General features: G+C 33.7%; 2 protein-coding genes across 2 annotated transcripts; both read right to left on the reverse strand.

Annotated features, from left to right (window-relative positions):
* Positions 1-7,304: 7,304 nt before the first annotated feature.
* On the reverse strand, positions 7,305-10,792 carry LOC128234451 (cingulin-like). The gene is made up of 3 exons (XM_052948700.1): positions 10,674-10,792; positions 8,956-9,620; positions 7,305-8,803 (listed from the first exon to the last, which is right to left on the reverse strand). The coding sequence occupies exons 1-3, from the start codon at positions 10,694-10,696 to the stop codon at positions 8,679-8,681; spliced, it is 813 nt and encodes a 270-aa protein (XP_052804660.1). The 5' UTR covers positions 10,697-10,792; the 3' UTR covers positions 7,305-8,678.
* Positions 10,793-20,273: 9,481 nt separating this feature from the next.
* LOC128234452 (uncharacterized) lies at positions 20,274-26,656 on the reverse strand. Its single transcript, XM_052948701.1, has 4 exons — positions 26,373-26,656; positions 25,502-25,587; positions 24,152-24,762; positions 20,274-20,992 (listed from the first exon to the last, which is right to left on the reverse strand). The coding sequence occupies exons 2-4, from the start codon at positions 25,522-25,524 to the stop codon at positions 20,916-20,918; spliced, it is 711 nt and encodes a 236-aa protein (XP_052804661.1). The 5' UTR covers positions 25,525-25,587; positions 26,373-26,656; the 3' UTR covers positions 20,274-20,915.
* Positions 26,657-26,984: the final 328 nt, after the last annotated feature.

Genomic DNA, 26,984 nt, shown 5'->3' on the forward strand with positions numbered 1-26,984 from the left:
ACGATTTTTATCGTTTTTTTCAACCGTTTGAAAGACTAAATTTGCGTCGGTCATTGAAGTAAGGAAGATCAACTCCAATATTAAAATAAGTGTTTTCATGTTATCAGTTATCTACCGCTGCCACATATTGTGTACATGAAATGCATAACTACACTTACGGTAGTATTTCAGTATTCATATTGTAAAGGTAATTAGTGCAAGTAATAATTTTGGCACCGCAGGTCCAACGTGCTCAATTCCTGGTTTTTTGTGTAAATAATGATGTTTTTGGTGAACCCGTTTATTGTGCAAAACAAGAACAAAGGTAAATTTAAGAATCTTTAAAGCAATAACCTAGAAATATCTTTTTATTATTCACAAGGGCAGTTGCAAGATGACCTTATGTATTGTTGATTGCAATTTAATTGTATTTATTTCTCTATAAAATATCGCCGTTTGCCAAATCATTCGGGAAAACCACGACAATGCGTAAAATATGAGCAGCGACCTTAAAAAATACACCCTGGTGCGCACGTTCCGTAAATACCGTGTTATATGATATATAATATATTTCTTCTATTAATCATGAATCTCGCGATGTTATTTCATGCAGTATAAAGCGATTTTAATATTGTTCTGGTATGACAATATTTATAAGCGAGACAACACATACAAGTCAACTACTCGCTCAAAATAGTTATCTGAACTTGTTATCGTCAATACATGTATGTTCTGTTAATAATGTACATCAATTTATCAAAATTGAACGTTTGTAAAACATGTATTAAAATTATGCAAGTTCACTTAAGTTATATGCTTTCTAAGTATTAATAATATCAAGCCGTAATATGATGTAACTATCGTTATGTTTTGTTAAAATTAGCTTTATCAAACGTAACGTGGTTTTGCTGTTAACAATTGGCTGACTCAGACCGACTGCCAAGAAAAAAACGTGGTAATTTTTATACTCGCACAGCAACCGTTTGGTTGGCAAAACGCTGCATTCTTGGAAAATGATGGAAATGCCACCCAAAATGTTGGCAGTGTCAACCAAAATGATGGCATACGACCGCCACAAAAAAATGTAAATTAATGGCAGCCGTCTTGAAAAGGTATACTACTTATGCAACATAGCTCTAATGTCCTTGAGGTCCCTCGTTTGCCCAAGCTTCCGAACTTCGTTTAGGTGCCCCCTGTAACCCTTAGTATGGCACCATAATATTCCCCGGTCCTGACACATGAAGAAGCACCGCGTGCAAACGAACCCTCTTTATTGGGATATGGGTTTCCAGAATATGGCCACAACCTGGTAACGCTTACCAGTATGATCTTACTGGGCATACGCATAGTTAGCACTCGGTTATACCATTTCTGTGTCATAAGCGTTATTGCGTTCCTTCGCTTAGAACTATTTACAACAAAGATGTTGTTTTCTGTTACTTTCTACAAAGCTCGAAGCCCGGGAATTACCGTTTACCATTGTTTTTCCTATGTATTTGGTTTATGTTTATTTATTATTCCTTATGACACACATTTATAATGTACATTGGTATTTTTAAATCGTTAAATACAAAACCTTTGCTAAGTATGAACATTTTCATTTGATCAAACATTTAACACGGCTGTTTGAGTTCCCTTTTGTGATTAACCGCCCACTTAGGGGGTGACCTTCCCTGGTGGGACTTCAGTTTGTCATGAAAATATACTTTATTTTTCCCCTCTTTTGTCTAGCTGGACAATAAAGTTAACCCTCGCTCGATAGCATGCTCTTGATTACAAATGGACTGCTGTATGCTTTTTTTAGTTTTGGTTTGACTGCCACATGACGGGCCTCACGCAGGCACCAAACCAAAGCATGTCTTTCACTTCTTTGTTACGACTGACCACCAAAGATTGCATTTCTAAGTAATGTATGATATAAATTATATGCTATTCCACAGTTAATTTAAGCGCACTCATGCACACGTCGAACGAAACGCACCGACATATGACATACGTACCTTTCGATGTTGGGCTAAGGATGATTTTGTTATTTTACTGTTTGCGTTAGCAATATAAGTAAAAGTTTGTGTTATGCTTGCGGTGTGGCGGATCCGTTGTCTAGTTGTAACATTCTTGACTATCAATCCAGGGGTCGCAGGTTCGATTCCCCGTCGCATCACTATAAAAAATACTAATTGTTTTCAGGAGGGACGTTAAATGGGGGCCCTGTGACAATGCTACACATTGAAGGCCGTTAAAAACCTAGGGTAGCTCTAACTAGTTATATAGGGTTACATTCCGTCTGTGCACTATGCTCCAAAAAACATAAAATGACTAACAATCTTAACGGAGCACTCGCTGAATGGGCAATGCCCGAGTGCGAGTATAAATAAGCTCACACACACGCACACGCACACGCACACGCACACGCACACACACACACACACACACACACATACTTGCGGTTGCTTTACTCAACTATAAACTTTTTTTCTCATTTAATTTCATATAGATTTCAAATCAACACATTCATGACCATTCTAAGTGAGGCATAACAACAATTTGATAGTATTCCACATGTTCATTCACTCAGCCGAATTGCTTGCATCAAAACTTACAATGCAAGCAGCATTGTCAAGTGTAGGGTAGGTTTGCTAGGCATTTTCTGAAGGATAACATCCATTTCCTTGCTCCCCTGGAGTATAACGTAACAATTTATTATAAAAAGGAAATATATAGATAAAAATGCTCAAACCGTCATGTTGAAGATAAAACACTGAAGGGGATATAACCATTTTGCTTTCATATGTCGAGTGTTTTTATCAGAAAAAGAATACACAAGTGTCCAAGAATACTTTAAAATATACACATACCGAACAAGGACCCATTTAGTCATTCAAAGATCGAGATGTTGATCAACCAGCTAAGGATGGTTCTAACAAAGACTTTAATTTTAAAACGTAAAGCATGAGTCCAATTATCAAAAAATGATAGAATTAAGATGGCAGCGCTCAAGGCATCTGAAAGAGAATAGAGTACTGAGGGTTTCAGAACAACAATATTACACTGATTAACAATACCAACCTTATTGAATAATAAACGTAAGCACTTTGCACAAATACACGAACAAATATAGCATTGCCATTTTTTTATTAAGATCAATAACAAAGGGAAACATAAATAAAACATGACCAAAGTCGTACCCTTGTTTATCAGATGTTGTTCCATGATTTTCAGTTTTGCATTTGCTTGATCAACCATTTCTTTCGCAGACTTTGCAAGTGCTTGCAGTTCTAAAACCGTATCGCTAGTCCTTGTTCAAAAACAGATCACTGAAATTTATAATTTGTAAAACATATTTGCAAGCTATTATGGCTTACCCTACGCAATCACTGAATTCCGACATTTTCAAATTGAAATCGAAAGTAGGGAATTTTTGGAAAATGGAGTGAACTATTTTTAGAATATTACTATATTTATGCTCAAGATGGTTTATACGGGAATAGGTTCATTTTATTTCTAAACGATTTATGGTCAACTTTATTAAGATTTGAACCCAACACAATGGTGATTTGGTGTCCATCACATAAGTCAAGAAAACCAACTCAAATATTAAGAAAAGTTATGTTATCTACCGTTGCCGACACAAAAAGTTTACCTACTGCAAAAACGTTAAAATTTAAAAGATCAGATCAAATAATTAGTGCCAACACAACTCAAATATATCTGTCTATAGATCTCGAGAAATGTATATGCTTGGGAATATGTGATGTTTCGTCATTGTCTTGTTTAAAAGCGCTACCTTCCCGTACATTATATCAATTAAGGATTAAAAGTCAATTCTAATACTATTATTTTGTCTAGCTTTATGAAATACTTAAACTTTTTTGTAACCCCCCCCCCCCAAATAGTTTATTGCGATAATCTTAAATATGCATTGTACTTATTATTTCGTAGTCTCAAACTCTTTACATTTGTGACACTGTATATATCAAATTAAAAAAGTGAACTTATTTTGATGTGTTCGAGAAATTGCGGCCTGAATCAAGTATATTGTTTACAACTTTGAAGTTTTCTTTAAGCATACATAGTATCGTAGCTGACTTATATACATAGCTCGCCTCTGTAGATATGTTCACATTTAACCTATTCGCTGTTCAGAGAGATGATTAAATACCAAACCTCTTCCGGTCACCACCTGTCTATGTTCAAAACCTAATTAACCCTTTTCTATACAATAACACTATACACAACCTCCCTTTACATTTCAAATAAGTTCTCAGATACAGAATATAACTCTCAGTTCAAATAGAAAGCTCGGGACCGATCATACTGCGAAACTCGGCTACGAAGTTTGCAACGCAGCGTGCACAAGGGACGGATGATTCAATCATGCCGAAATCAGATGATTGATTTATTTTCTTGCCTACTTTTTCTTCCAAACTATATAATATTAAGGATAACACACATGTCTTGAACATTTCACTTAATAACGCGCGCTTTTGTTTACTGACGCAAGGGCGCCCAATTACTTATACATGTGATTTTAAAACAGCTTATCAGATTATAGCATTCTTTCTTTATTTATTTTCAAATACTTAAACAATCAACGTGATCAATAACTCAAAAATGTCTTAAACTCTGATGAAAGGATCAAAGAGTGATAAAAGCGGGCTGTCTCTTGTTCAAATATTTTTGTTTGCGTTTCTTTTGTATATATCTTAACGATCCCATGCATACAAGCGACTTGTTTACTTTATGACAAAAATAAAACAAACAATAAAAAAACAAAAATGTTTTAGCAAACAATTAAATCGTCTTTGAGCGTTGTAATATCGCTATGAGCTGCTATAGGGAATACTCCATTTGTTTGTGTGAGCATGTTTAAGTCGGTTTTGACTTATAATAAACACTTCCTTGAAATACTTGTCAATTTATAATATATAGTTTCCTGTTGATACCATTAGTCTGTACCGATGAATTTGGTGTATTTTAAATGTTAGGTGGTGTTGAAGGATTCTGTCCAGTTAAGTTGACAGGTTTGCCTTGACCGTTTGGTTGCTCCTCCAAATTAATACCTTCCCCATTACTACTTTCGTTAGGATCCACTTGATAATGTTCTGAGTCTGTTGAGTTTGCGCTATTTCCATCTTTATTCCGACCGTTCTTTGGTGCAATCGTGGTTAAGTTTAAAGTATTGTCGAAACACGATATTATTTCTCTGTTTGGAGTAAAATGACATTTATAACTGAAATGTTTATATATGTTTTGACAATGGACTATTAACAAGCATAACAAAATATCTCTTTTATCCTGTCACTTGCAAATAGAATTGGTCCAATAACAAAGTGCCGTGTAAATTTTAGTTTATGAGGATAGTAGACAACGTGGTGTTTATTTACAGTCAGTTGGTCATGTGACCGCGAAGATGGACTTTTTTCTATCATGCAATGTCAAAGGAAAAACACAAATAATGTTTCAGTATCTTAACAATAGTCCGCCAAACACTTTGCATACTAATTACACTGGCAAAAAAAAAACGGCTAGAAAATCCACATGTACACTTAGCGTTACCCCAGCCGCACATGCTGAATACTGTTCAGCATTCAACGACAATTAATCCCATGTCTGTGGTGAATGGCAAAATCTCACTTACAACAGAAATTAATTATCTCATTGCCGGTACAGTGCTAAACACCCAACACTTTATCCTTTAATATCAAAATGAATTAAATCCAATTAACATGTGGCGATTGTTTGTAAACATTCTTGCACCATGACCTGTGAACAGTCTGACAGCGGAAAAATTGTTACATGATAAGATAATATGGTGACTGATCAAAGTTTTGCATCTTTTAAAAGCTTTTTATGTTTTGAATTGATTTTGACGTATTCAAATGCAATTATTTTGACTTTAAACGTATTGAAAAAAAAATGAGTGTACCGACATCATCAGGTGATAAGCGATCAGTTGTCCCCTTATTTTATAAGGTATTTGATATTTCTAAGGTAATATATAGTCATTCAAAAGATATACATGTCATATATATAGAATACTAGGTTAATACCGTGGAGGGAGGGAATTTATCTGGCAAGGCGGAGAAAGTTACCGGGTGAGCCGAAGGCTCTAAAGTGAAAGTAAACTGAATGTCTCTTGTTTAAGCAGCTTAATTTGTACATTGTATAAATCTTAGGATAACACTGCGCCCAATCGAACTTATTATTTATGACAAATGAAAATGAAGTTGTGCGTTTGCGAATCGCTATAGGTTATTACCATTTTATTTGTTACTCTGTTAGAAGCTTATGACTAATAGTAAAATAACGCATATAACAAAACTTGTATTTACTTTTAAACAGATATATTACAATGATGCCTGTCCAGAGATCGAACCCGCGGCCCTTCTTGCAAATCAGGTGTTCTACAAACTAAGCCATCCTACCCTAATAACTCACATACAATCGGAACAATATTTATGTGAACAACTACAGAAACAAGCTCAGTAGTCAAAAGTTTAAACATAAGACAACCAAGTTGTGTCAACACAGCGATATTTCTATATTTATCTTCTCTTTGCTGGTGTTGGTCCTCGATTTTCTGATATGGAACATATACAACCTTCTTTGCATAAGCCATGATTCGACATTGGGCGCCAATTGTCACAGGCTCAGAAAAGTATGCGGCCAATTATGAGATATAGCCCGGGCCCCTAGCTTGCAAAGAAGGTGTACCACCAACCATGATCACTAGCCTGGCAATCTAGAATACTCTTTGATCTGTGAGATTAAGTTCTTCAACACTTCGTACACATATAGATACTTTTCGGAGGAATACGATGTTAAAGATTTTAATTCTAATGAATAGTTTCACTCTTAATGATTTTATAACAACCGATAACCAATATCAGCAATCCAGATAAGTCCTGTCGAAGCTAATGTCATTTGGCATGTTAATGAATGTATATTGAATGCATTTTGTTTGTTCGAGGGCGGTTGTTAGTTTCTTTATTATCAAAATAAAGCGATGCACGTTGACCGAGTTGTCTGCGTGAATATTGTAAAACGATGATAAGCACATTTGGTAATGGAAAGCTCACTTCCTTCGATGTATGCTCTTGAGAAACCAAATAGGTCAGTACTGAAATAAAATCACACATCTGCATGTGATTATGTTTAAAACACGGTATAACGTATTGTAGAATTTTATTGATGAACAGTTAACATGATAAGAAACCCAAACGTGTATTAAAGAAAAACAATATAAATAGGAGTATAAATAAGATAAAATCCTTGTTTATAGCACGCAATATAAAGACAACTTCAAGTCCAAGTTCATTTTCAAACAGTTTTTATTGACGCGGCATTTACAATACTCGCGATATGAATATTTATTGGCAATAAATAAAAAAAAATACGCTAACACATTTCAAGCACAACTGATAAAAAAGCAAAACGCTATTACTGAAGAAACATGAATTTACAAAAAAACATTTTAAAACAAGAAAAGATGCAAAATGCAAAACAACATAAAACAAGCACTTGCGTCCCGTCATTTGCTTATATAAAGGATTAAAACATTTTAATCAATATGGACGTCGTTTTTTGGTCATTAAATTGTAATTTTGTTTAAATTGAAAAAAGTATTAGAATTTAAATGATTGCTTATTGATAATTAAAAGTAAAATCATATCTCTGTGTTGTAGCGATTTCTAGATGATTTGTTGAATGTACATGTCTGATGAAAACTATCAAGGATTTGTAAGAAGTGGTTGTAGACGCTGTTCAAAAATGTTTGACCGATTGAGACCGTGTAATCCGTTAAACATAACGTTGATGTTTAACTGCTAGTGCTTTTTCTTACAATACACGATTTCGAACAGTATATCCCACTTTTGGCCAGCTGACTCACCTGTATTACAAACCAATACGTACATTTAAAGTGATGATTGAAGTTTATTTATAATACATATATATGCCAGGTTTGTATAAGACTTCACAAAACATACAATTGAATAAACAAAACACTAAAACCTGTTAATAAAACAAGTGTTAAAAGTGTAAAATCGTTCATAAAGGAAATATCTGTAAAATCAATAAAATGATAATAAGCATTTTACCTCGTACTAGGGAAGCAGAATTCAAGTACTTTAGTGATTGTAAGTATTTGATTTGTTTATTTTTTGAGAAAAGCTTTGAAATTGGTTCATGATTTAAAACACTTCAGTTACTAGTTATCATACATAATCAATTGTCTAGCTTTGGAATAAAAACGGGAAAGGTACGAGTGGTGTAAAAATCATTTTGGAATCAATTATAAGATGCATCTGTCTCATACATAAGTACGTATGTTTAACATTCATGGTCAACGCAATGAGTTCACATATAGTGTTAAATATATGTACCTCTATCAGATAACACATAACACAACACACAGAAACAATGCAATAATCACCACAGACATCACTTACTACATGTATATACATTTTCTCCATGCAGTGTCATTTCATCATCTACATGTTAAACAGTGTGCAATTGAAAGGTATTTGACATTAGATTATTTGAAGTAATGACACAGTGATATTTTATGGCATCAAATGTGTATGTACTAAAGTATAATATGTTCCTTCTTTTTTGAAAGATATCATGTTTTCTCGCAAAATGTAATATAATTCGATAGTAGTTTGCCAAATTTTAGAAACAAATGATTTGTGGCTGATTCATTTGGGATACAAATAATTTGTGTTTTCCCGCATCTGTTCTACAGCAGATCTTAGATTCAACATGTACATCAAGAGTCCAATTATTAAAGAGAATAAAATCAGGATAGCAGCTGTCAGTGCATCTGAAAAAATATCAACGAAATGAAGCGTATGGATGTCAATATATAAGTCAGTATATATGTAGTTTAAAGAATTATAACTTAATATAATCGTGACCATTTAACGGTAGCTAAGACTACATATTGAAGTGAACATAAAACAGGAACAATCATACCTTTGTTAAATAGATGTTCTTCCATCAGTTTCAGCTTAGTGTTTGATTGATCATTCATTTCTTGTGCTTTTGCTGCAATGCTTCTAACAACTTGTACCCTTCCGTCCACCTCTCTCAATAACTCTCGCATTTCCTTGAATTTATCTTCATTTTCGTTAAGAAGCAATTTCAGCTCATTTGTTTCCGTACCAATATGCTGAACATGTTTAGACAACAGCGCAATAGCATTTGTTGTGTTTGAAACAGTTGCACGTATATCAGACAAATCCTTTTTCAAGATCGTACTTTTGTTTAAATGGTGTTTTTCAAGGAGTTTCAGTTTAGCGTTTAATTGCTCATTCGTTGCCTGTGCCTTTTCTGCAATAACACTTATACCTTGTAGCTTTCCAACTACTTTGTTTAAAGACTCTTGAGTGCTATTGAAATTGTCAAAATTAATATGAAAGTCTGACTTAAGTTCATCTACTTCTGCACTTGTCTGATTTACACGCTGAGAAAGTAGTTTATTTGTTCCTATCAGTTTGTTTATTTGTTGCTGAATATCAGTATCTTGCGAGTCGGATTTAAACTGCCGAGTCTTTATGTCATTTTGAATATCCGTACCTTGTTTGTAGAACAGAAACTGCCCAAAAACCGCAACAACGACAATGAAGATTTGCATCAATCTGAAACAAGATGTGTTATTTCCTGTGATAATCAAGCTTTGAATTTGGTGTTTTGGCTTTATGACATATACTACATGCATATGTGTTCAGGTTCAATGATTATTCACATACGCTCCCATATAACAGATAAACAATGGCACTTTGGAAAACACACACAGCAAACCTAATCAGAATCATTTTCTCGACACCTTTGTACCAGGCGGAATAAAATAAACAGAATTTGAGGCAACTAACAATCATGTCAAACAGGAAATATTACCAGCAAGATAGAGATCACAAAAACTCATTTAAAATGGCTTTGACCTAGATTTCACTAAAAATACAGCCTTTCTTTTTTAATCGACCACATAAAAAGATTATGCATTCATGCAAGGTTTTGTGAGATTTGAAGCTGTCGTAAATCATTTGAGATTGTTTCAGAATAGCATAAGTGTGATGAGGAAAAGGAAGGCTCCACAGATTACTGCAGCGGTTGACTATGACGAACGTTTATTAACAATATAGAGGTAAGCCAGGGGCACCCAGGGACATCATGTTACATTATTAATATAACAGATATATACTGCAAATAGTATGATACTTCATACTGTGAGTTGCAAACAACATGTACATGTGTCGTATTGTAGACCAACCCCACCCACATTTTGACCCTTAAATTTTGTGCAACAAGTAAGCACACTCTGCATGAGGCTTCCCACACACTTAAAATGTAATGCCTGTTCTTTTGTTTCGTCGGAATTGGGGCGCACTATAAGTTGCGCTCAAGGTAATATGGTACAGCTAGTTTAACGCTGCATTTAAAGTTATATGCCATTTTACAAGCTTTTAAATTGAAAGCAACATTGTATAATATGTAATGTGTTATACATATAAACCTTAATTCTCTGATTGTACATTCTAAAATCTAAACTCTGAAAAACACATTGATAAATCATTAAAACTAGATAAATTTCTTATTATAATGAATTTTTAAATATATATTTGTCGAGTTCATATTATATCAGTATTGGTTATTAAATGACACTGAAAACAAAAGATCGCCATAATACTTACATGATGCACCCACAAGCTGTCATTATGTTCAAGTTGTTACTCTTATTATTCCACCTTTTCCCCACCGTAAATTTCCTAAGTTTAATACGCAAATAAGTTATCAATATTCACCCTTAGAATTCGTGTAGACAGTTTGAATAAAAAGCATGTCTGTGCAAATAAAATTCGATATCTCAATAAATTTTAAAGAGGCAATGACTCAACCAAAACACCCGTTGGTTACACTAAACTGATTGTTTGTAATAAACAGATAATACATTAGCGGACATAAGTTAGCTCTCTTATAGAATTGTCGACAAAAAAGAAGATGTGGATATTGAATTATGCTGGTCGCCATGTTTTTTTGTGTTATGGGGTACACACTTACAAGGGGGCTATGGGTAATACACCCTCCATTTGTGATTGCTCTAGATCATTCGGAGTGCATCATGCATGTAGAAGGTGAGATAAATGGCAATACCGTTTGGCCATCTACGTTTTGTTTCGTATAGATAGTCTGATAAGGGATTTCCACATAGATATATTTATTACCGAGATGTTACATCATACGAAATTCTGCTATCATTTGTATAATAGCCCTTAATTACGGATGAAGAAGAGCTCTAGTTCATATACTAGTATATTCAAAACAGTACAGTAAATAGTGCATACACAAAATAACATATAGTATGGCCTAGTTGTTCAAAACTCTCGTTAAAGATTTAACGTTAACTTAAAGACTCTACTTACGTTGGTCTGGACCAACGTTAGAGTCAAAGTTGAATAGTCAGTCGACATTATAAATGGCTGACACAGTTGATGCTTTGCTTAAAAAAATGTTTACCAAATAACTGCATAATATTGACCTGCATAAATGGCCCTGGTGTGAAATATCTCCATGTGACTGAATGGGTTCCCCAAATGCACTGCCAATTTAACAAGTTTGAAGACCATTCACATTCCTATTTCCATATCGTTAGTTAACCATAAGCAGAAGAAGCCACTACAAGTACAGTTTTAGATTAGAATTATCTAAATAAAATTATTTTCTTCCACTGTTAACATCACTTGAAAGCTTGAAGTTTCCACACAGATAAGACGGTAAGTTAGAAACGATCGGACGCTTCACCCCAATGATAAATCGCCCCATTTATTGATCAACCTGTTTCACATCAATTAACAGGTTAACTGTTTATCTCAAAATACAAATAAGCATAAATATTGCATAATAATCACCAGTTTTAAACAACATAACTTTGAAAATGCAACACGAAAGTATTGCAAAATTATATTCAAGGAGGTTCCAGTTAAAAATCCCCATACCTTTTCAAAGCCTAATATTTTCCATTTCTGTTGTGATCTCAATTTTTATATTATATTCTGTTTATATAAGTTAGGCATGTTTTTGCTCCAATGCTGACATATATTACAAATTTAGTTTTTTAAGCTGCCCTTTGTGGCATAAATATTGCACATGGGTGCACAAGTTAGGTCTTAAATCCCCTGTTTGGTTTATATAATGATAAGGAAAACTATTTAAGTGTTTATTCCTATCACGCAGATTAAATTAAAGTATCAATCCATTCTACAGCTGATTAGTGAACATAAAGTTAACTAGATTCTTATACTCGTACATTTTTTCAATAAATGAACGATATTAAAAAAGCTCCACTGATTTCCTAGTTAAGGGCAAATAATTCAGTAAACAGGAATATTTAGTGGGAAGTAACCTCAAATGATTTTTTACCCAATTTGTTTCGTTGTGCTTAAAACATGGCCTTGACATTCATGAAAAAAACAAAAAAACGGATTTTAAGAAGCAGTTTTAATATACATAGATATACCAGTGTATATATATCATGTTATATATACCTTTACGTATAACGGTTGGTTTACAAATAAAACGCATCCTTATTTTTTTATATCATTATTCATTTAATCTTGAAAGTGAGCTTAACGCTGTTGTTAACGCCAACACGTAAGCGTTACATCAGTGTTAGCTAACGCTTACGCCAATATATTGCTACAACAGGATAACGCTGATGCCGTTAGTTTACGTTAACACTAACGGTAAACGCTAACAAGGCAGCAACGGCTTTGTTGGCAGACATTGACCGTTCTGTCTTAAGCAGAGGGTACTGGACCCTTTGAACTTTGGTGTGTTATTGCATTAAGAGACATGGAATCGTCTGTATAAGCATGATAAAGGTTCAACAAAATAACAACAAAATAAATGGGGTTCACCGTGTTTTAATGTGTCGTCACATGTCCCTGTTGGTAACATGTACTTTAAACTACAAATATTGATAATTTGTCTCTATATTTCTAGTAATTCTTCTTCAATTTACAGATAGAAGTAATGTTTTAATGAATATACCTGAAATACTTGCCTCAGCAATATAATGCTCAGTACTGGCTGTCGAAGATTTCCACTGCTGTGTACCGGCTCGATACGGCGAAACCCAGATGTTCGAGCTGCTGCTTTAAATTGTGTATAGTTTTCTTCTCAATGCAATAGAACTAGTTAATGCAATCATTAATCAATAGTTAGGTCAGCCCGTCAATACTTGAAAAATGACCTAGCAAATGATACACACATCTGGGAATCAATTAAGCAAAAATAAATGTTCAAAACATATGGAATTTAGAACAAACTCACCTTTCAAGCATAATTTAGGATGTCTGTACTTTTTGTGCTCCAGACATAGAATAAAACAAGACAATGTATTGGCTCAAAATTGGATCCAATAAGAATGTGTATTTATGGTTATTTAGTTTAAAAACAACTTTAAATTGGATTCCATATACACATAAATGTAGTACACTTTATTATAGGCTTATCAATTTTATTTTCCATATCCAACAGTAAAAAATACAGCACACTATAATGAAAAATCTGTATCATTGTACTGTCGTTTTCTTTTTCCATATCATGCTAGGATGATGTGTAATATAGAAACTGCTTTAATATAGCGTAACAACAACAACTGATAAAACCTGTCAAATTTTAGATACATAACATTACCTGATTTTTTTCTCCACCAGTAGAATGTAAATATCCAAAAACATAGTATTCAAAGAAACATATGCATAAGCAACAAGTAGAGAGCACTTCCGATCTATCTGGACAAACAGTTGTTTGCTGATTCAAAGCTCATCAATTGTAACATTTAGACGGTGATTCGAGTCATCGATAATAATAGCGATTGACTCACGAACTTCCCTCAATTCTGCATATAATGATCGTCAAAAAATCGTCCGAACATTCACTTTTGTTAAAATGGCCGCGTTACATCTCTAGAAATTGACGATTTGTTTATTCTCTTAAAATAAGTACCGTGTATGTTTGTTATTTGTTTGTGCTGTGACAATTAATAATTGTTTTCGTATATACAGTTTTTATTTTGCTTAATTATAAAACAGTTTCTTTTTATTGTGCTCAATAAAGTGAATTCTGTACCTTCTGCCTTGTTCGCTGGAGTAGCCTCCCTTTAATGCATAAAAGTACGTTATATATTTATACGTGCAAGCCATTCCAAATTTGGACGTTTGGTAGAAAGCGGTTAAGTAAAATTAAAAAAAAATGAATATTTATGCAAAAAGCTACAGAAACATGCTCAGTAGCAAAACGTTTAAACATAAACCCGGTTTAGTGGCAATGGGCAAACGCCAAAGACATAGAACACAAAATCACAAACAAGAAGCATAGAACAGCACAAAACTCTACAAACAGTACAGTGCATAAATACTATATATATATATATATATATATATATAAATAATTGGTATGTTTATCAAGAATTGTTAGGTACCGCCTTGGAACGGTCAGCCCCCCCCCCAAAAAAAAACACCTGTGTTTCCGGTGACCCGACCTTCCCTATTTTTTCCTCGCCGACCCTAATCTTTTTTTAGACATAAAAGTAAAAAAAAAAATCTATCCTTATTTTTTTTTTAAATATATCGTCATTATTTTCGTTTTTTGTATTTCTATGTACCCGGACAATAAACTTTAATTCCTTTTTATGTATTACCGAGACGCTATGTCAACAGGAATACAAAATGGCGGAGGGCGGCGATATCTTCAAATTGGCAAACGCATGTTTACGGTCCAAACACATGGTTAATCACAAGAGACATATTTTGCAGTCTTTAAAATGAAAATATTTAGGATTATAGCTCGCGGTGTTATTTATTCATGTCCAAAATAAAAATTTCTGTTAACGATTAGGCATTGCGTATGTCATGCAAGCTTCTTACGATTAAGCTTTGCTCCATCTAATGCAGGCTACTTGCCAGGTTCCAATACACATTTCACTAATCGTTACATTAATTTATCCGCAATTATCAATGGTTATTTATTTCGCCTTATTAAAAATAAGTCCCATCAACTGAAATCCAATTAAAAACCTTCGAAAGTTAACGACACATTTGTTGGAATGTGTCGGCTGCAGATCAAACGGTACTATTTGTGACGTCAGTGCACGAGCGATGATAATATCAAAGGCGCGTCGCTATGGTTTGTATTTAATTCGGTCAGTCGGATACCGTACGATCCCATTTGATTGCCAAGATTTCGCCTAGGCTGGTAAAAAATACCATACGATCGGAAAAATTATAATCAATAATCGTCGTCTGGGAATCTTATAACAATGACCGAAATGTTTAAATTCACTATAAATATGAATAAACTTTGATTGTACGAAAATAAGATAAGTAAAATAAATCCATATCCGCGTTTAATTGTTCTATTTTTAACCTACCTCCACTTCAAGGCCTAGTTTAAGGAGCTCACAGTTGACAAGAAAATCGGCGATTTTCCTCATGCAAATTAACAAATTAGTTGATAATTGACTGTTTGGGTAGAACATTATCACAGATCTGTAGAAATGAAAGTGCTGGATTTGTTTTCTAAAAACCGATCGCGACTTATAAACGATTATTGTATACAAAAAACACCAGATTTCATTGGCAAAATTGGCGGGATAATACGGTAGTCGAAGGTGTTTTTCTGTGACTTTTTTGTTAATTATGAAACGCTTAGATATAACATAATTGTTATAATTCAACAGAAGATTGCATGATATGGAAACTGTAAAAAAAAAAAAAAAAAAAAAAAACCGACCGACCGACCCTATTTTTTTTCGCCATGTCACCGGAAACACAGGTATTTTTTTTGGCCATAGTAAAATGTAAATTTACTGGGGGGTTTAAACCAGTTTATGTGCACAAACCACACTCTTATCCCAACAATCCTTAATAAAGATAAAACGCAAAAGGTAAATCTTATCAAAGCATGCATTAACTGGAGGAAACTTATCAATAAAACAAATAATTATAAGAGAAAAGGTAAATCCCAAGTACTTCTATGATTAGAGATCCCAACTCTATCTGCAGACAGAGGGAAACAATTCAGAGCACCTTATGCAAATACTTTTCAAAAATACGATGCAGTCATCGTTAGAAACTAAAAACATCACACACAGTCTGCCTCATAAAATATAAGGTTTAAAACTGTGTGATCATAGAGTTTCATAATAAAAAGCATCATTGTATTAAAACTGGGAACAAATAAAGAAAAACATTATTAAAAATTAAAGCGACTTGTATTTGCTATTCTCTCCTTCCAAATGATTTGAAAACGTAAAATATTTGAAGAAAATGAGGTCACAGCCAAAACACTCGGAGTCAGCCAACACGTGTTCGCCAAAAAAGGTTTTAAAGATAACAAGAATTAGCAAATTCTTCATAAAAATCAAAGCACTTAAAGTTTAGTTATTAAAGGATGCTATAGTCAACGCAATATTTTGTTTCAGGTATTCATCTTCAAAAACAAGACGGCAAGTGCTCTTCAGAATTTTGCCTTTATATCCACGGTTTAAATAAAATCCAAGTAATTCATTAAGTCTATCTGCCCAACGACCTGCTGGAAACATTGTAATTTTACGAATTTTCTTTAAAACATCACCATAAAAATCGGGATGAAGCCTTAAAGCAAAAACTATTAAATTCACATATCAAAAAAAAAGAAAGAAAAAACCTTGTAAGATATTTTTCATACGAATACGTCACTCATTCTAAACAACATATTTTGCCTATCAGATAGATCAGAAGGGCATATTGTGTCGCTCTATCCGATAGAGTCCGAATATTTCACAGGATGATAGATCGTATTGAAAAAATGGTCAATATAGAATATAAGGCCATTTAATCAGAGGTCAGGGTCACATGGGATAAAAATGTATATTTTTAACATCTCGATATCGTGATTATCTTTTGATACTGATATTACATTTTTCACAAGGTTATTGTTCAAAGTATAATGTCATAAGTGGTCCAAATCTTGAAGTCCGTTTGGCAAAAAATGGTTGATCTCAATTATTAGAAGATCATTGTTGCTTTGTGGACTATATGATTGCTCGACTGTTTGTCCGTCAATCAGTCTTTTCTTCGCAATTCCTATCCAATAATCAATAATTGCATGATGCATAAACAGGTTTTAAAATAACTTTGCACTAGTTTCAACCGCATCAAAATAGTCCGTGGCATTAAAGACCAAGGTCCAAACCTCTAAGTTCAAAAGCTCTGTGCAGTTGAGTTGTTAGAGAGTAAGGCCACTTATTCTGTTAAATTATTAACTCGCCCGTCCCTATCCAAAAGCCTCTGTCCCATGCCTATTAATTGAGTGTTTGGAAACTAATTTTAAAATGTGTGCAGAAATTGTATGTAAAGCAACGCACCAACTTTCTAAAAACCCGGAAGATTATCTATAAAAAGTTTAATCTGGCCTGAGATAAATTAGGTGTTGCGTGACTGCAATGACCAAAGTAATATAACAATTGTACATTTTAACAACCATATAACAAATAAGTTAAACAACCTTGTCTGATAAATATATTTGTACATCGATAGAAAGATAGTGATTTCTCCCACCTCAGATAAGTAGATCCATTAATTTAACCATGCTAGAAATTCTTTTATCACATGCTTACCTTGGTTTTCCGTGTAATATACCCATTACGAATATTTTTATCTTACACATGTGTAAGATAACCTATCAGCCATTTCTATTGGTCAGACTAATCACGCGTAACCTAGATATCCCTCCGCATTGTTTGTAAACAAAATGGTTTAAATGCCAACAAATACTTATCGTAATAATGAATGATCATTATCTCTACTAAGTCCATTATTCATAACTAGTTAAATCTAAATAATCTTATATTAAATTTGTAGTCCAAGACCACTTACACCATTGATAATTTTCTGCACGTGCTTTTTGTACCGTTAGCCAACGAAACTAGGCGAATTTCCATTCATAAAATATCCCGAGTTTAAGGGACTTGTTTTTACAACAGATCTGTTAGTATACATGCCAAATTTTAAGCTGTACAACTTTGTATTACATTGATTTCCTTAATCATGCCTGTTAGCGATTTGTCACTGTACCCGGTGGTAAAATTGCCTCAATTGTTATTTTCCGTCATGTTGTTTACCCAATTGCTTGTATATATTATTACATGTCTGTTGTAACGATATGTTACCGTGACAAAATAAAAAGTGAATGTGTGTGTGTGTGTGTGTGAAGCTGTAAGACTTCCGGGAGAAAAATGGCTAACGAATCATAGTGCCAGAAAGCATCTTGTACAAAAACTTTCTGATAACAATGTTCCGCCAACCAGATAATGCAGATTACTAGTCACAGAAATATCCAGTCAGTCAACAAATACAGCCACACTAGTGACAAACACCACAAGAACATTTCAAACATCTCCATCTTGACCAACACAAGCAATATGCAATCAATGCCAATTGCTTGCCGATTTAATTAGCTGTCGGTTACCGAAAACAAAAATACGAATTCCGCAGCACAGACATCTCATGACACATCCCATGGCGGCTAGAACATCATGTTCTCTGGAAACATTCCTGGTGGAAATGAACTTTTTCAACATCAACATCCATACAGTACAGAGTAAGGCTTCGCCGTTATCATCTGCATGTTGTGAAACACCATGTACACCAAGAAAACGCTGCAAAATCATCGTAGAAAGCGACAGCGAATAACTTTTAAATCCGTGCACACGGTAAAACTTGACAGACCGACGTAGGTCACATAAACTGCGTAAATGCATGTACTCTGAGTGTGACGTCACCAAATTGTGTACTTATTGTTTTTTTTTTGGTTAAAATCGTTCGTTATTCATGTTGTTGGATATTTTACTCCCAAATTTTTATATTTGTGACTTGTTAAGCGCTTTATCAGATTTTAAAACTTGATAACTGCTAGTTACTTTTGTCATTTTAATTTTGAACTATTTATATGGCGCATCGTTGACATTCTACTCTGAGTACTTTGGCTGTCAAATAATCGGTTCAGAAAGTGGAACTTAATTGGTAATAAAAACACTGTTGTAAGCATGTGATAAAACAGATCTGACACTCGTTGTCATTTAATTCAAGAATTTTATTAAACTCGTCCATGAAAGTTGTTAGTAAGCTCGCCAGAGGCTCGCTTACTCACAAATTTCATGAACTCGTTTAATAAAATCTTGTATTAAATGACAACTCGTGTCAGATCCTATATATCTTGCCCATGGGCGAAGATAAATTGCCCGTATGGAACTTCTTTTAATGGTCACCACATTGTAATTACCTCCCTTGTTGAAGACTGTCGTCTGTAGCGCATAATGGAAACCTTGCCTGGTGGCAATACTTAGAACGCGAGTTAATTATTTCTCGCTTCAAATGTCACCAGAAAACAGTTTTAACGCACCTTTCAAGAAATAATGCTTCACTCTTCTAAGAACTATTTAAAGACCGATCAGACCATTTACATACTCTGAATCACTGCGCGAATATCCATGACAACCACGAATTATTGCATATCCGTACGCAATTATTTTCACTAAGCACAAAAGAGTTCCGGCAAAAAATACATTTTTACTTAATTTTGTTTAACTGAGGTGGAAGAAAAAGCATCTACCATAGCCGCTCGCTCGGTAAACCTCGTTTCCGCAAAACACCGTACGCTCGGGTCGGAATGAACCTTACACTCTCGGCCATGGAAGATACTTATAATCTTGCTTTTTTCAACAAACAAAACATAGTTTGTTTTGCAATATGCTCTTTTGCTTTAGAAAAAACGAACCACTTCTTCTAGTAAATAAACACATTAATATTTATATTCGTTAAATACATGTTATCTACCGCTGCATAAAAAGAATTCATATTTCATATGGTTTTCGTTAGAAATATTAGAATCTTTGTTTTTGTAGTGTTCCCAGTTAGTTGCTATATATTACAAAAGTTGCCATCTATATGAAGAGCATTTTGCAAATCTAAATATGATTCTGACAAATAAACGGTATTATCAGCATATAGCAATGCAAACAATTTAAATAAAGAAATTAAACGTACTACATTATTATGTTTTGACAAAATTACTATATTACAATTTAAAAAAACACTATGCAAATCATTAACAAAAAGTAAAAATAGCAGTGGTTATTTCATATCAGTGATTTGACTTTGATGTACTGATTTTGTTTAAATTTAAACTAATTGATTTGATCTGAGAAAAGTGTTGATTGCTAAGTAGTAAAATAAAAACAACAACGTATACTGGTTGATAAAGATTTTAATTGATCTGCTAGGTGTAAATGTTTTCACAAATGAGATCATTTATCGAGACTTTTGTTTGTGATTGATTATTTTCATGTTGGACAGGCTGTTTATAAATTGAAGTCAACGATTGAAATTGAGCCTGAAACAAAATGTTGGTCGTTAACAGCGGGTGAATTTCTAAATATTGCAGATTGTCCATCGTTTGCGCCGGCTTAATGCCAGTTAAAAATATATGACCGACTCAAACGTTCATTTCATGCAATACTATAAAATAAATATAGCCATTATTATAAAAAGTCTCAAGAGATACAGTGGATTTTATAAACAAATATATACCGTTAACTATTCATAATAGTACAATAAAATAAACATTTAAGGATGTATGTTCTCAACTGTAAATTGAATAAAAAATGCAAATGAAAGTTTTTCCGCCGTCACATACACAGCAACGGCATCAGATTATGCGACTACGCTGAAAAAATAGTCGGTGAAATCGAAATGAAAATGTTCGTGGGGCAAGCAACTTTTACCGTCCAAGGCCTCTAGAGTACGTATATTTATTGAGCACACAAAAACTTGGAATTATCTCCTTGGTTTGGAGTTTCATTTGATATAGATTAACGACCTTTTTCAGCGCTTCTACTTAATTTTTAGCACGTATATCCACAGTCCCATTATCAAAAAGAATAAAATCAGGATAGTAGCTGTCAGCGCATCTGAAAAATACCACAAAAATGAAAAGCACGCAAATCAATATGTTAATCATGTTACACACTTTATACAACCGTTTGACATTATTGGTTTGATCGAAACGTGGAGTGATTTTAATAATGAATTTAGTTTGTTTAAACTTATTTATTTTACAACGATTCTAAAACAAGTTATTACAACAGTATAATAATCTCGTAGGCACGAGTTTACGCGAGAGTGTGGTCTGTTGTGGGGGAAACCGGAGTACCCGGAAGAAACCAACTTGTCTGGCTTGGTGGTCACAAACTAAACTCACATGCTCCCAGGCTGGAACTCGAAACATTGAATTTAAGCACCTGCTTGATAAGTGAACATATTTTGATCATATAAGATTTAAATTCTAAAACTTCTTATGTTATAGTGGAAGAATAGCTCTTTACATTAAGAATGATTGTATGAAAATGATTTTATCACTGTTTTACTAGTAAGTCATTATTATACGGGTTGCGATGTGTTTTATATCGACAGTACTGTATTTCGTTCTATGCACGATATAAAATAATATGTTGCTTATTTCTCACGCGAGGGCTCGATCATTTATAACAATAGAGATAATAAAAATTGAAATTAAATATATTGTTAATAATAATTCGATATTACAAAATAGGTATCCTGGTGCATATTTTATCTAGCTGGGGATTTTAATGCCCGCACAAAAGGATGTAAGATTATATTCCAATCTGCATAACATAACATTTTAATACTGGAGTTAAATATTATTCAGCCTCGCAAATAAGAAGACTAAGGATGATTTTATAAATTTGAGAAATGTCATATTGAGCTTTGTTGTACTCACAACATGCATATATCAAATGGCTGTATTTATGACGACGGTTTCGGAAATTTAACATGTAAAACATACAATGGTGCCTGTGTTGCCGATTATTATATCATGTCTTCTGAGTTTTTTCTCACATTAACTTTTTCAAATTTCGCATTTCGCGATGAGTTAGATCATTTACAAGGTTGTTTTAAACTGACAAGCTTCCTACATAAAAAGAACATACTTATGTAAATATAGCGGGTTCACAAAACGACGAACGTTTTGCACGTTTTGAAAAGTTTAAAAGGGAAACGCGTGCATAGGTGAACTCTTAAACGTTATTTGTTCATAAGTACAATTCGCTCGCCGCTCATACTGCACTTGAAATACATACACCTGTACAAATAAATGGCGTGGTTGAGAAAATAATTGGACTTTATCGGGAGCCAGCTGCTTTCATGCACTTAAATAACGTTAAGAAAACACATCGGGATGACACAAACTATAATCATTCTTGGTTTGACCGAGATGGTGTTTTTGCTAAACAAATTATCTGCGCTACATTGCAACGATTTTGATGTACTTGTGGGTTATTAGACTTTCAAAACTTTATATCAATACGTAGACTTTTTGAATTACGTGTTACAAAAGTTCCTTTTTATCAAAACGTTATTGCAAAACCTCTGCGCGTGGACTCTGTTACATGGCAGAACTATTTTCGAGGAAAAATGTTTAATAATAATAAACCAAACCTTTTATATATACATTTTCACGATTATTTAAAGTGATCAAAACGTTCGCTTACTTAAATGATGACATTCTTGACGTGGAGGTTGACGGGCAAGTATTTCAAACTTTAAGAAGGGTAAATATCATGGACCTGATGGAAGTGAGCTTAATTTTATAAGACAAACCATAACATAATTTTCCTACGTCAATTATTTAATAGGGTTTTGAAAACGGGTAAAAATAATTTCAAATATAAAACATGATAGATTATGTACTTTGGCAAAATAGTTTGACAAAATTCATGAGGCACAGGCTGGTTATCCGAATGGTTATTTGACAACTGATAATTCGTTTACTTCGCTAAGCTTTTTGCATATATATTGCTAAGAAATATATCAGAAAGCCCGGGGGAAGACTGTATGTATTTTACGTCGATTTTTCAAATAGGTGTACGACGAATTGATGAACCAGAACGTCTAGGCTAATTTGCATAAAATATGTGTTCAATGAAAGCTGTCCAGTGTATTATCGTCTATACGCGAATGTGTGCGTGCTGGCGACGACTTAGTTATAACATTGGCACGAGATACGAGGACGTTATCAGAACAATACTTGATTATCTATATTTTAATGAGTAATTCTCCTCCCAACGGTCAAATTGATACACGAATTTTGTAATTACAGAAAATCGCGAATATCATATGCATTCTTTTAACAGATGACATGACTAACTGCGCTGAAACTGCTTTTAAAGTACGATTACAATTTAAAACAAAATCAATTATGTTTTGTATTTGATGAAAACACTGGCATGACTATTACTCAGGAGAAAAAGAAATTACAGAGCTTCTGCAGTAATACGAGTATCGATCTTTAAAATGGCATCTCGGTAAATGTCCCATCAGTACATAAGTACATGGGACTTATATTCACACCTGAATTACCACGGACAATGGCAAAATCAAAACCAGCTGCACAGACCCATCAGTAGATTTGTACTTATGTTATGGTTAGTTGATTGTAAAGACAAAACTTGCTTGAAAATGTGAAAAACACAACACGATATGACACATACAATCATTTTAAAAACATTGTTAAACCCAAAGAATTATTCTGTATTTATTAACCAGTTTAACCGTCAGCGTGATTTCGATATTCGAGCCATGAACTCCTTTTCATAACTGATCGACATTTGGGTATTTGAAGGGAAAATCTAGTGTGTAGATATTGCTTAATAAAGTTTTATATTAGAAGATGAATTTCATGTGTTCTTTCAATGTAACCAACTCAGACAAGAATGGCAATCGCTTATCTTTTCGTCAACACTTCCAAAACTTCATTTTCGTATGAAAAGTCTAAACGATGACAGAAAAAAAGATAAAGCATTCTTGGTAAATGTTATCATAAAACAAATCGAAAACGACGAATAACTGTCAATAAGAAATACAGCTCTAAAGACGGTATGATTTTGTTACGTATATGTTGAATTTTGGGCCGGAGGTCTTTGTTTACAACTAACATTTAATTAGACTTGCCCTGACTTGTTTTAATCTATTCACATAAACATAGGAAATTTACTGAACATTTTTGTTAGCTACGTATTGAAATAAAGATTTCAAAAGAACGACAGTACCTTTGTTAAACAGATATCCTTCCACGAGCTTCAGTTTCACTGTTGATTGATCATTCATGTTTTGAGCTATCGCCGCAATGTTTTTAACCTCTTTAAACTTCCCATCTACTTTTCCCAAAGATTCTTCCATTGCCTTCACTTTACCTTCATGCTCGTGAAATTTTGATTTGAGATCAATTGTTTCCGCATCCATCTGCTTAACATGTCCGGATAACATCGCAATATCACCTGTATTATTTGCGACAATTGCAAGTATTTCTGATCTTTCATTTGTCATCATACTACTTTTGTTATATATATTTTGTTCCAGGAGTTTTAGTGTAGCGATGGAGTGATCATTCATCTCTTTCGCCTTTTCAGCAATATTGCTTACATCTTGCACATTTTCACCAACTTTGTCTAATGACTCTTGAAAACTATTGATCTTTACGAGGCTATTATGGAAGTCAGATTTAAGAGCTTCGGTATCATTACCAATCAGCTGTATATGAACAGATAGTTTATCAACTGTATCTTTAAGTTCGTTAAATTGTTTTTGAATATCAGTATACTGCGACTCGAACCGAAACTGCAAAAGAACCGCAACAAAAACAATAGCGGCTGACATCAGTCTGAAACAAAAACATTTTCTATTGAAATCAATCAGAGCTTGGCTTACTTGTACTTCATTTGGTTACATACATATCTGTTCAGGTAAGTAATCCCTCTCATCGTCAATCTTAAAAAGGTTGAATTACAATAAGTAAAACACACACACAATTTTTCCCCGTTGAATCGTAAAACGAACAATGCAAACGACAATGAAAAGTGCACCAAACAAAATCATGAACGAAGAACTGCCTTACTGTTGTGTATTCATTAAAATAAACATTTACAAATCCGCAAAAATTAAATATCGCCATTGATCACACCATCGAAAAAAATGTATTGGTATGTACACTAATCATCTAATTAAATGACGTTATAAGTTTTTGCATAAGAACCTATTAATTCAAACACTTTCACAAAGATGTAAACACAATAACACATAATCACTAGTTTTCAGCATATTGACAATCAATTAAAATTCCCTGGGGTGGTATTCAATATTCAACTTAAGTAAATCTTATGGTCATACATGATTGACTTCATTCACTCTATTGGTCAGTTATAAATAACAAGTAATCGGATTAGCTACATCGTTCTTAGATCCATTTAAGATCAATATTGAATACCACCCCTAATTCTCAACAAAGATGCTACTTTCCAAACAATGAGACATAGTCAAATTTAAACAAAAAATAGTCCAGTTTACATACCAGTATGGCGCATTTTATGATAGGGAAAACAAATCATCGTAGCAATACTTACATGATTCCCAAAACAGCTGACATTATGAACAACCTTTGCTTGCAATTTGCCACGTTTTCCTGGCTGATTTTGTTTCAGTCGTCAATCTAATACGAACACAAAATATTCCATAAATACGCATTACACGCATATGAAACGCCATCAGTGGTGCACATATAAATGAGTTGCTGACACTTTCGTGCTGCAGCTGTATCTTTCATTTATTTGTACACATTTGAGTATTATATCTAATGCTTTTCTGAAAACAAAATATTTGGGAAATCGGAGAATGTGGTAGCGTGCAAAAATACTTTTAGAACTAGTTGGTTACGATTTTGTTTCAATATGTGTTGTCAGGAGCTTTTCTTCCGATTTTGACTGCTAGCTAGCTTTGAACTATTCTTCGGTGAACAGACAAATGTAAAAACATTCTAGCGGATGAAAATGAAATTGATATGCATAGTAGTAACACCGGCACGCATTATAACTTACCAACTTCTCTTAAAATATTGATCAATATTGTGGCGCTAGTTCTATAAATAAATAAAAGGAACATCGTGTTCATAGCTTGCTTATTTTTATTGCACGACCGATAAGGGGTTGAGCTTACGTTTAGTAGGCGTGCATTTGCAAGTTTATATATATACATTATGTACATGATAAATCACTATTGATATGTCAAACTTAATTTAATGTGCATATATATATTGCATTAAAAAGTATGAATCTTAATTTTAGAATTTGCAATCAAACTGAAATATTTGTACTTAAAGGAAACAACTGAATAATAGAAAAAAAGAAGCCTCAACACAATTTGGAAAATTTGTACCTAATGACATTGACACAATGCATGGAATAAATCCATTAATCTCAATGAGGTGATAGCACTTACTTGTATAATATTCTCAGTTTAAGACTGCTCCTTAATATCCATTTCACCTCTTGCTTGGATATGCAAATCGAAAGTATTATGAATCAGACAATAAACTTCCTTGTTTATATCTATTCATTTTGACTGATAACTCTCTATCTCTTTGTCTCTCTACATCAAATAATAAATACTTGTTTATGAAATGAATTGCAGGTTAAGAATAATGATCCTTGATGGACTATATGCCGGATGAGCAATCCTAAAATAACTTCAAAACTACCATTTTCTTTTTATATATCCTTCATTATTCGCTTTAAAAGGCTCGTAGGTGGTATTCCACACAATTTATGGCCTGTTTCGATATTACTGATAAAGGTGAGAATATATCTTAAAGAACAGTTTAATCAACACCCTTGAACTTAAATTACCACATTTCCTTTTAGTTTCTCCCTAGAGGCCTATTGTTTAAAATACAATGGATCTTTTAATATATGGATTATCAGGGTTTTTATGGGGATCATTCAACGTAGACGGATAAATGTAACTATGCATTTACTCGTTTATGCCGCTGTTATCTGGTATTTGGTATTTGGGGTAAGGAAAAGCGCACAAGGCCCGTCAGGCCAAGGCGTG

The sequence above is a fragment of the Mya arenaria genome, chromosome 5 (genome assembly GCF_026914265.1).
Source record: "Mya arenaria isolate MELC-2E11 chromosome 5, ASM2691426v1".
Lineage (NCBI taxonomy): Eukaryota > Metazoa > Mollusca > Bivalvia > Myida > Myidae > Mya > Mya arenaria.

Excerpts from the sequence above, each read along its gene's own strand:
- LOC128234451 (XM_052948700.1), bottom strand. The coding sequence starts at position 10,696 with ATGACAGCTTGTGGGTGCATCAT. Across the intron at positions 9,621-10,673 it reads ACAGCTTGTGGGTGCATCAT|ATTGATGCAAATCTTCATTG; the intron begins GTAAGTATTATG and ends ATCTTGTTTCAG. Across the intron at positions 8,804-8,955 it reads AGAACATCTATTTAACAAAG|ATGCACTGACAGCTGCTATC; the intron begins GTATGATTGTTC and ends ATATTTTTTCAG.
- LOC128234452 (XM_052948701.1), bottom strand. The coding sequence starts at position 25,524 with ATGTCAGCTGTTTTGGGAATCAT. Across the intron at positions 24,763-25,501 it reads TCAGCTGTTTTGGGAATCAT|ACTGATGTCAGCCGCTATTG; the intron begins GTAAGTATTGCT and ends TTTTTGTTTCAG. Across the intron at positions 20,993-24,151 it reads AGGATATCTGTTTAACAAAG|ATGCGCTGACAGCTACTATC; the intron begins GTACTGTCGTTC and ends GGTATTTTTCAG.